The sequence below is a fragment of the Protobothrops mucrosquamatus genome, unplaced genomic scaffold, assembly GCF_001527695.2.
Source record: "Protobothrops mucrosquamatus isolate PMUCROS unplaced genomic scaffold, P.Mucros_1.0 scaffold_199, whole genome shotgun sequence".
Classification (NCBI taxonomy): Eukaryota; Metazoa; Chordata; class Lepidosauria; order Squamata; family Viperidae; genus Protobothrops; species Protobothrops mucrosquamatus.
Window position 1 is genome coordinate 892,341 of NW_015386275.1, and position 11,339 is coordinate 903,679.

The following is an 11,339-nucleotide window of genomic DNA, read 5'->3' on the forward strand; positions in this document are numbered from 1 at the left end:
GATCTCTGCGCATGCGCAGCTCTTTTGCGCTCTCTGCGCATGCTGCAGGGTACTATAAAAGAGGGAACTTTCAGAGCACGCAGCAGAAAGCGAAAGCAAGAGAGCACGAGCGAAAGCAGTACGTTTTGCATCACCTCACGCCCTGCCTTGTCTCCAGCCTGCCGCTGAACTTGTGCCGCTTGGCTGCAGCCGCAGCGGATGAGGTGGTGGCCACCGGGGGAGACGAGGCCGAGGCTAAAGAGCTCGGCTCAATGGCCCTGGAACACCCTGCCGGCACCGGCATTTTTCGTCACCTCGCAGCCCGCCCCACCTCATGCAGCCCGCCCCGTGCTGTCTCCGGCCTGCTGCTGAGCTTGAGCCGCTTGGCTGCAGTAGATGAGGCGGTGGCCACCATGGGAGATGAGGCCGAGGCCGAAGAGCCTGGCCCAGCGGCCCCAGAACACCCCGCCAGCGCCGGCATTTTTTGTCACCTTGCAGCCCGCCCCGCCTCGCGCAGCCCACCCCACGCCATCTCTGACCTGCCGCTGAGCTTGGGCTGCTTGGCTGCAGCGGATGAAGCAGCGGCCACCGGGGGAGACGAGGCCGAGGCTGAAGACCCTGGCCCAACGGCCCCGGAACACCCTGCCGGCTCCGGCATTTTTTGTCACCTCACAGCCCACCCCGCCTCGCGCAGCCCGCCCCGCGCCATCTCTGGCCTGCCGCCGAACTTGGGCTGATTGGCCGCAGCAGATGAGGCGGCGGCCACTGGGTGAGATGAGGCCGAGGCCGAAGAGCCCGGCCCAACGGCCCCGGAACACCCCGCTGGCGCTGGCATTTTTCGTCACCTCGCAGCCCACCCCGCCTCGTGCAGCTGTAGCACCTGAAAAGGTAAATTGTAGCAGCTGTAGCAGCTGAAAAGGTAAATTTTAGTAACAGATTTTCACAGTTCCGTAAGATGGAGACAACCCTGTGTTTTCTTACTTCTCCAGATAAAGCCAAATTTGAAGAACTTGATCTTTCCTGCTTAGAATGGTTAGATTTAGGAAATCTAGAAATGGAGCTACTGGAATTTCAGGAAAATACTATCTGGAAAAATAAATTCTGTGACTTGCATGAAACACCAGAGAAGATGGAAAGGATGACAAAGGACAGCACAGTTAGTGCTGAGAACGAAATCCTCAAAGTGTGGAATTCTCTGCCAGATAATTTTAAATCCATGAAAGCACTTGGGATTGCTTTCCTTACTTTGTTTGGATCATCTTACGCCTGTGAGCAGCTGTTCTCAGCTTTGAATTATATAAAATCTGACACCAGAAGCAGACTAACAGATGACCTGAGCGCTGCATGTGTTGCTCTCAAAATTACAGACTATGAGCCAAGGGTAGATAAGTTATCAGCAGGCATACAATAGCAAAAATCACATTAATTCTTTAAAAGCATGCCATAGGGTGTAATAAGTTGGGGGTTTGTAGTCACTGTGAGTTGTGGGGGGCACGGAGGGAGGCTCAGCCAATCTCACTGTTTGCATGTTATACTTTGATAATAAAGGTTTATTCAAATGCAAACTTTTCCTTTTCAATAAAAAATTGTATCTTTGAAAGTTCCATTATTGTGTTTTTGGGAGGTGGAGTGAGTGGGGGATTTTTACTTTTTGCCTCGTTTTGCTCTTTTAAAAAGAACGCGCCCCAATGCCCCCCTGCATAGCCAGAAGCCTTGTGCCATCGCCATTCTCCTGCTGCGCTCCCTCAGCGTCTCTTTCCCTTCCTTTGAAACAATCCCCCAATCCTCCCATTCCTTCCTTCTGAATTAAAACGAGAGAAAGCCAAGTTTTTTCTTTTGTGGTCTTTACATATTTAGCCTGCAGCTAGAAGGAAGTGGGGAAGAAAACAATCGCGAGGCACTCTTCTGTTTTAACTTTTTTTCCTTGTTGCTTTTTGGAGTTTTCATCCTGCTTTTGTGAGAGGGCAGCATTGGGGAGGGGGTGTAGCTACCCTTCTCCAAGCCATCAGCTGAGCAAGACGCCTGCCTGCCCGCGCTCTTCCCTCTGTCCGAGGCTTTCATTGAGGATTGGCGGGGGGGGAGCTGTTTGGTTTTTAATTTCCCTCCCATCTGCTGGGTGGTTGCAGCAGGTTTTGGTCTCTTCTGTCGTGCTTTGAGGTTACCCACAAAGCACGTTTGTTTTTTGGGGGGGATCCCCACTCTGGTTGCTAAGCTTGCTTAAATTCTCTTCCACCTCCTCCTCACCGGAGCCCCCCTTTGTCTGCAACCTGCCCTAGCCCCTGCCTCACCTTGCCTTGCCCCACAGCAATGGCACCCCTGCCCTGCCCCCTCCCTTGCCTCACTTCACCCTGCAGGACAAGCCTCCTACCCACTGCCTCACCCGCCACAGAACCCCTGGATCGCCCCCAATCCTGCCTGGCTCCCACAGGCATCTCTCTCCAGGAGCAACATTGAGGTGGCCACGCCCACCCTGGCCACACCCAGCCACGCTGCCATGACTACCATAGCCACGCCCATTCGGTGGCCATGCCCACTGGGCCACGCCAACTTGGTGGCCACGCCCCCGGCACCAGGAGATGCATAAGTGGGTTTCAGGTTGCAGTTTGGGCACTCGGTCTCTAAAAGGTTCGCCACCACTGCCCTAAGTAGTCAGATGCCGCCATTTTAGAGGGTGGGGGAAAATGTCCCCTTCCCTCTCTCCTCAGAGGGGGAAGAAATTTCAAGAGGCTTTTTACAGGAAAATAGTTGGGATACAAAGAAGGTAAGATCACACCCAATTCTTCCGCAATGCTTTCAAAAGTGCTTGTTAGTGATTTTGGCCTTGGCTGGTAGCGGCTTGGTGATGGGCCATGTTAATGGCCAATCTTTTCCCTGTCGGTCCAAAGAACTGCCCGGGATCAGTCGGGAGGGCTGCTGCCCTTCCGTGATCACTCAGAGGTCCTCTTTACGCTCGTCGCCTTTCTAGGGCGACTTTTGACCCTTTTCTGGCTCCCCCGGCGGGAGAAAAACCGGACAGCGGAGAGAGCGATCACTCTGAAAGTCCGCCAGCACCGTGATCACAAACCGGAAGCCGTCATTTGCATTCTTTTAGCGAGTCGTTGAAGCCCCTGGAGGCTTATCTGTCAGGGTCACCTGAATAGTGCAAATGGGTGTGGAGTCTTCTTGGAACTGTTGAAAGGACTGTGTTGTAGACTGGAGATAGATGATGTTGTATCCCTCCCCCTCTGCTGAGAGAGGGCTGCAGGAAAGAAGGTCTCTGTTTATTTGGTATCCAGAAACTAAAATGGCAGTAGCATGTTTCTGGGATGGCTGACAAAATGGAGTTGAGAGTAGGTGGGTTTTTATACATTATTTGGGGCTTTGCCTGTTCCTGTGTAAGAATGTATCTTTTAATATTTTAATAGCTGTTGCCAGATTCTTATGGGGTCACATAGATGGCTATGGACTGGCTCTACAGGCAAGAGGAGAAATGCAAATCCTAGGTGTTTTGTTTGTTTGAACTAATCTTGTCAGTTTGGCCTTGCCTATTGTGATGCTTATTTAGCTGGCTATTCTTTCTTTATGAATAGTGTGGCCCAGTCTTTCTGAATGGAATACAAAATCTCCATTCCTAAAGACTAGCCTCTTTCTGCCTTTAAGAAGATGGTGCCCTTCTCCTTTAGGGAAAATATAATATTCTGCCTCTTTTAATATTCCCCTAAATATTTCATTCTCTGGTGGGAGGGGGACTTCCCACAGATGTAATGGCTGAACGGATTATGAGCTTCTCGACATAAGGATGGCTCAGACTACTGTTGCATTAATTGCACAATTACAAAAGAAAAGAAAAGAAACCAAATAGAAAATATAGCAGACCTTCAGGCCAGGAGGTGACAGCTGCACAGGACAAGGACCTGGAGCTGGAGCCAAAGGGGACAGGTGAGGTCCTCTAGCCAATCAAAACTGGGGCTCTGATTAGAATAGAATGAAATGCCGGAGACCATCCGCTCTGAAGGACAAGAGCTTTGATTGGAAAATAGCATTTTTGAAATGAAGCTGGAGAAATGGCTGTGGGTGTATTTCAATGGGCCGGGATGGGAAAGAGGATGAAGTCATCCATTTCTACACTGCGGAAGTGGTGGGTGATCTGCCCTGGTGGTAGGCAAGCAAAAAATGTCGATGTGGGGGTGGGAGGGAAAGAGTAAGTAAAGGAAAAGTTTGAATTTTAAAGACAAATTAAGTTTGAAAAGATTTAGGATTAAGGAATGATTGAAATATTGAGGGGCAATTAGGCTTAATAAGAACTCTGAAAGAAAGGATATATAGTGATTTAACTAATTTTTACAAATAGAAGTGAAATATAAATTGACTAGAAAGATGTTATGGATAGATGTTATGATAGATATGTAGTATAGTATCTTTATAATACAGTATATGAAATATGAAAATACTGGGATGATATATTTAAATGGAAAATTTGGATATTTAGATGTTAAATACTGGAAAAAATATGATTGACAAGAATTGTTTGAATATTTTGGAGAAATTGAGCTTAAACAAGATTTATGAAAATACGATACATGGCGAATCAATAAGATGATTCTTACGAAAAACATAAGCTGATAAGAAAAAAAATGCTGCATATGGACGCTACTATTGTTGGTATAAATATAGAAGAGAATGTTTTTATTTAGTCATTTAAATATGGAAAATATCAAATATTAGAAATTATATTTCTTTAATGTAGAAGGAGAATATCACTGGGTGAAGAGAAGATCAAGGAAATATATTATCAATTGATATACTAATTAGGGAAATATAAAAATTAATTATTATTGATTGCTTATTAACTATTATTAATTGTATATTCTTTTCTAAAAAATTTATGAACCAAGACAACACCAGGCACTAAGGTTGTTATTGTAAAAAAACAAATAAAACTTTTATATATATAAAAAGACTGTCTTTGGCAGATATAGTGAACCTGGGTCTGTTATTACACTACACTGGCTTTCCTTAGAGGGTGAGCATTCTATTTTTTCTCTTTGTATTGAATCGATGTGTTTTTATTGCAAGATAGATGCCCTTATAACTGCTTCTTTTGGGCTTCACTGGGTTGGGATTGTCCTTCCAGAGTTATTTCATTGTTTCTTATTCCCTGTCTGCAGGCGTACAGCAGCCATGCAGCTAGGCCTGAAGAATGCTGTTGATGTCCCTTTCTCCTTGGCAGAAAAAGTGAACTCTTTATGGCCTTTTTTGAAAGAAATGGCACAGCATGGAAACATAGCCTGCAAATCAGATATCCAGGTATTTATGCTGCCTAGTTTGAGGACAGAACTGATCTTTAGTTGTGTAACCAATTATTTTATTGAGCTGAACTCCTGCCACAAATTGGTTGAGGCCACAGACTCAGTTGACAGCATGAGGTTGGTAGGTTCCATTTTCCCTGGGCATTGGCATCTCTTCTCCTTCTCTTTCTGATTTTAGGTGGCAGCTAAAGCTTTAGAAGCAGGAGTGTTTGGGGCCTATTTCAATGTCATCATCAACTTGAAAGATATAACAGATGAAGATTTCACACAACAGGTAGGAATTGTTCACATTTGCTTAGAACTGTGGACAATTCAGCATTAGTTTGTATTCTTAAAAAAAGGCTGAAATAGCTCTGCAGCTTTGTTAAGAATGGTTGAGATGATTTGGATGCTGTGAGTTGGACTGGAGGGCTGATGACTCCCTTGCTAGAATCTGGGTTTTTTTACATTTTTTTCTAAGATAAGAGACACTTGATGGAAGGTGTTTCCCAGATGACTTAGATAATGGAGTTCTTTAAGTCAAGGGTTTCAACCACAATTTCACAGTTAAGGAAAGTCTAAGAGATAACACATGATACAGTTTTTAGACAGATGCCGCCAGTCTAACAGACATTGTCCTCTCTCTCGATCTTAGTTTGAATTCATGCTTTAGAGCTTATTTTTTAACTATGCCTTACTTAGTTCAAGTATGGTAGGGAATGAATGCTTTATCACAATGACTCAAGAAATTCACTAAACTTCCCCCTTATGATGAAGACCTCACTTCCCTTAGAGCAGTGTTTCTCAACTTTGGCAACTTTAAGATGTATGGACTTCAGCTCCAAGAATTCTTCAGCCAGCATTCCTGGCTAAGGCATTCTGGGAATTGAAGTCCACACATCTTAAAGTTACCAAAGTTGGGAAATAATGCCTTAGACTATAGCTACTTATCAGGGATTTGTCAATTTTAGCTATTCTTTTGAATCAAAATAGTTTTAAAAGGAAAAGCTCCCACCTCACCCTTCGTTATTCTCTCATGTCTCCTCCCTCAGCCTCCCCTATTTTTTTCTGTCTATCTGAGCATGGGTGTCTGTTATTTTGCTTTATTGCTTCGCACTAATTGGCTACTCTTGAGATCTACATGCTGTGCTTGTCACATTTTTGTGCTGAGCTACATTCCATTCTGAGAATCTGATCTTCCTTTGTTTATTTTGCTATACTTATGTATTAATATATTTATGCTATCATTTTTGCAAAATCTTATCATATAGTATTACACAGTTTGAAATCAACTCAGGAAAAAACCCTTTACTTACTATATATGGCAACTGAGTTGCAGCATCCTCACATAATGTGTCCAAATAGGATAATTTGAGCCTGGCTATGCAAAGTACCACTCTTTCATGAATAATTCAGCACTAAAGTACATTCTCTCTCTCTCTCCCTCTCTCTCTCTGTCTCTGTCTCTGTCTGTCTCTCTGTCTCTGTGTCCGTCTCTTTTGCAGGTGCACAAGAATATTTCCTACTTCTTAGAGGAAGCTCAAAAGAATACAACAGTTATTCTAGATCATCTGGACAAGCGGGCAATATGAAGCTAAACATATAAAATTCTCATCTGTAGTACTGTTAACCTGCATTCAGATAGATTTGAGAAAAAGAAAAAAATTATAAGTTACTTTTTATTCTATACATGCATGAATTTTGTTGCAAATCCGGAGTTTTTCTGCCATGACTAACAAGGATCTCTTTTTGTTGCCCACTGCCTGTTATCCCATTTTAATAATCATGATAGCAGTATGAAGCAAGTTTCAGTGACCCATCAATGTTCAAAAATCTTCTGTAGAAAGCTTTAAATCTACTACAAAATAGCTATACAGCTTATAGTTTCAGCCATTATGCCAAGATTGTTAAATTAAGCAAAGTTACTGATAGGAAAATACTGAGACCTCCAGCACAATCCTTTGGTTCATTATTTGAATGCCAAATGTATCTTGAATGGAATTTTGTAAAATGGAAGTAAATCATGTTGTCCTCAATAAACACTGGCTATGAGGAGGGTTTTTTGTGTCCTAATGCATCAGTGCTTAGATACCTTGTTTCCCCGAAAGTTAGACCCAGCCCAATATTAAGCCCTAGTTCGATTTTGGGGGGTGGGCCTAATATAAGCCCTACTCTAAAACTAAGCCCTAGTTTTGAGGTGAGGCACACCCCTAAAAATCAAGCTAGAATAGGGGTAGGGGGGTAAAGCTGCCCCACACACCCCACACCTGTTTACCGGTAGGACCACCACAGCCAGACCTCCCACACCCCGGCACATGTTGCGCCACTACTTGATTTCTTCTGCAGCCGCTTGCTGCCACTTGTGGCCGGACGCCATGTGGTGCATTGTGCTACTGCCGCTCCTCCCGGCAGGACGCTGCATGGTGCTTTGGGCTGTTTTTGCTGCTCGTGCACTTCAGGCCGCTTCTGCTGCTTGCACAGCACTTCGGGATGCTTCCGCTGCTCGCATGCTTTGGGTTGCTTCCACTGCTCGTGCACTTTGGGCCATTGCTGCTCGTGCGATTCGGGCCACTTCTGTTGCTCGTGGCAGGCAAAGTGGCACTTTGGGCCATTTCCACTATGGAAACGGCCCAAAGGGCCATTCAGCGTCCTGCTACGAGCCGCAGAAACGTGCAAAGCACCATGCAGCATCCTGCTGGGAGGAGCGGAAATGGAGCAAAGCACCATGAGGCATCCTGCTGGGAGGAGCGGCAACGGTGCAATGTACCACATGCCGCTGCAAGTGGCGATAAGCGGCTGCAGAAGAAATCAAGCAGTGGCGTGACAAGTGTTGGGGTGTGGGAGGCCTGGCTGTGGTGATCCTAAGGTAAGACATTCTCCAAAATTAAGACCTAGTGCCTCTTGGAGGCAAATATATAAGAGTGATGGAAGACTGATGGAAGTCTGATGGAAACATGTCACTCTTAGAAGAAAACAACCAAGAGCAAAGCCCCTACTAACTACCCTAGCCCACTCCAACGAAGCCCCTGTGGAACTGAACAATTGCTTCATAGCTTCCCCCTGGAAGAAAATATACATTCACAAAATAGCATTCATCAATGGTTTCTAAAAAAAGAGGCCCAATCCAGTATTCCAGACTTCCCTAGAAAAAAAAGGTGAATATTGGTGATAGGAGATTCAATTCTTAAGGGAACAGATAGTATAATCTGCAGACCAGGCAATCTACCTAGGGAGGTATATAGTCTCCCTGGAGCAAAAATCAAAGATGTAACTGAGTACCTTAGTAAAATAATCAACCCCATGGATTACTATCCCTTTCTTCTCCTACATGTGGGGACCAATGACACAACAATGAATCTGAAAACAATTACAAGATTATGAACAGCTAGGGAAGAAAGTTAAACAATTAGGAGCACAAGTCGTATTTTCATCTATACTTCCAACAAAATGCCAACATCCAATGAGAGAGCAAAGGATTTTACAAACAAACCACTGGCTTAAAAACTGCTGTCATCAACAGAACTTTGTCTTCCTAACCATGGTCTGCATTACCCATATCAAGGGCAAGGGATGGACTGCACCTCACAAGAACTGGAAACAATATATTCAGAAAATGACTGACTCATTTTAACAAAAGGACTTCAAACTAAAATTGAGGGGGAGAGGGGCCAAACCTCAAGACCCATAGAACCTAATTCCAAGCAAAAAAACACTAGATAACCAATCACATAAGGAGGAAGAGAGTAAAGAGAGAGAGAGAGAGAGAAAGAAAAACATAATGGAGAGTGTTGGAAAGGCTGTAAATCCCAGTTACAAAGTAGGAGATATAAAAAACATAACCAAGACCAATAAAGGACTCAATGCTCAAAGTTTAGGGAGCAAACGGTGAACTTGAAGTCAGATACGATATAGTGGCCATTACTTAAATTTGGTAGGATGAAACTCGTGACTGGAATGTAGTGATGAAAGGATACAAACTATTCAAAAGAAAAGACCTAACAAAAGAGGAGGTGGAGTTGCATTATATATGAAAGATCACTACATCTTTACAGAAATTCACAAAACCAAGGATGAAAACCTCCTAGAATCCATATGGGTCAATATAACAGGGAAAACATGACATTACAATAGGTGTATACAGTAGGCCACTCAACTAAGCAGAAGAAATAGATGAACTCTTTGCTAATCAATTAACAAATGTATGTAGGAAACATACCACAGTAGTAATGGGAGACTTTAAACTACCCTGATATCAACTGGAAGATCAACTCTGCAGCAAGTGGGAGATTGGACAGATTCCTAACCAACTTAGCTGACAACTTTGTCATCCAAAAGGTAAAGGAAGAAACTAGAGGAAAAGCTATACTAGATCTAATTCTTACTAATAGAGAAAAAGTGATAGAGGCAGTTGAAGTTGCCGGAACCTTGGATGAGAGTGACCACATCATACTGAAATTCAATATAATGCAAAAACAAGCAATAGAATATAATCCAACCAGTGTCTTAAATTTTAAAAGAGCTGATTTTAACAAACTCAGAGACAGCTTAAGCAAAATTTCATGGATAAAAATCCTAAAGGGGAAAATAACTCAAGAAGCATGGGAAACACTGAAAAACATAATCATAAAAGCCCAGTCCAACACAATACCACTAAAAAAGAAAAACAAGAAATCCAAGAAGAAACCAGCATGGTTGCACAAAGATCTCTCTGACAAACTGAAAGACAAAAAGGTACAAAAAATGGAAAGATGGATACATAACTAAGGCAGAATAGCCTGAACCTGCAAAGATGAAGTCAGGAATGCAAAGACTCAGAATGAACAAAGCCTTGCAACAAAAATCAAAGATAATAAAAAAGTCTTTTTCAACATATAAATAACAAAAAAAGTCAAAGAAGCAGTTGGCCCACTAAAGAGAGAGGATGGCAAGGAACTAACAGGTAGTAGAAAGAAAGAAGAGCTTTTGTGTATAGATTATTTGTATCAATCTATACACAAAAAGAAACTGTAGCCCAACCTACCAAAAACAACTGTAAAAGACTTAAAATAAAAATTAAAATACGCAAGAAAATGGTAAGCAAATACCTGTCTGACCTTGATGAATATAAATCATGGGATCTGATGGATTACATCCTAGAGTTCTGAAGGAGCTGGCAGATGTTATCTCAGAACTGTATTGTATCTTTAAAAAATCTTGGAGCACTGGGGAACTATCAGAGTATTTGAAAAGACCTGATGTGGTTCTCATCTTCAAAAAAAAAAAAAAAAAAGGGGGGGGGACAGACCCAGGAAACTACAGACCAATCAGCCTAACATCAATACCTGGGAAGATACTGGGGAAAATATTCAAAAAACATCTGTGAACATCTAGAAATAAATAACATTATAACTAGTAGCCAATATGGGTTTGTTAAAAACAGATCATGCCAAACCAATTCTTATTTCATTCTTTGGCAATGTGACTAAATTAGTAAATCAGCAAAATGCTGTGGGCATAGTATATTTAGATTTCAGCAAGGCATTTGACAAAGTAGACCACAACCTACTTTTTGGTAAGCTAGAAAAATGTGGGAGAGACAGCATCACCACCAGATGGATTTTATAGCTGGCTGACAAACCATACTCAATATGTAGTCCTTAATGGTACTACATCTATATGGAGGGAAGTAAGTAGTGGGATACCATAAGGTTCTGTCTTAGGTCCAGTACTCTTCAATATCTTCATGAATGACTTAGATGAAGGAATAGGAGAACTCATCAAATTTGCAGATGACTAAGCTGGCAGGAACAGCCAACACCGCAAAAGACAAGCTCAGGATCCAAAAAGATCTTGATAGACTTGAACATGGGCCTTATCCAAGAAAATGAAATTTAATATGGAAAAAAGAAAGGTTATACACCTGGGCAGGAAAAACCAAAGGATTACAGATTAGGCAAAATCTGGCTCAAAAACAGTAACTGTGAGAAGGACATTGGAGTCCTAGTGGACGATCACTTAAACATGAGTCAGCAGTCTGTGGCAGCAGCCAAAAAAGCTAATACAATATTTGGTTATATAAACAGAGGCATAGAATCAAAATCACATGAAGTATTA

General features: G+C 42.8%; 1 protein-coding gene across 1 annotated transcript in view; it reads left to right on the forward strand.

Annotated features, from left to right (window-relative positions):
- FTCD (formimidoyltransferase cyclodeaminase) overlaps positions 1 to 7,304 on the forward strand; it is a 35,391-nt gene extending 28,087 nt beyond the window's left edge. Inside the window, exons 12-14 of the mRNA XM_015825574.2 lie at positions 5,127 to 5,265; positions 5,446 to 5,541; positions 6,752 to 7,304. Coding sequence (XP_015681060.1) covers positions 5,127 to 5,265; positions 5,446 to 5,541; positions 6,752 to 6,838 — 322 coding nt within the window. The 3' untranslated portion in view covers positions 6,839 to 7,304. The remainder of the gene's footprint in view (positions 1 to 5,126; positions 5,266 to 5,445; positions 5,542 to 6,751) is intronic.
- The last annotated feature ends 4,035 nt before the right edge of the window (positions 7,305 to 11,339 follow it).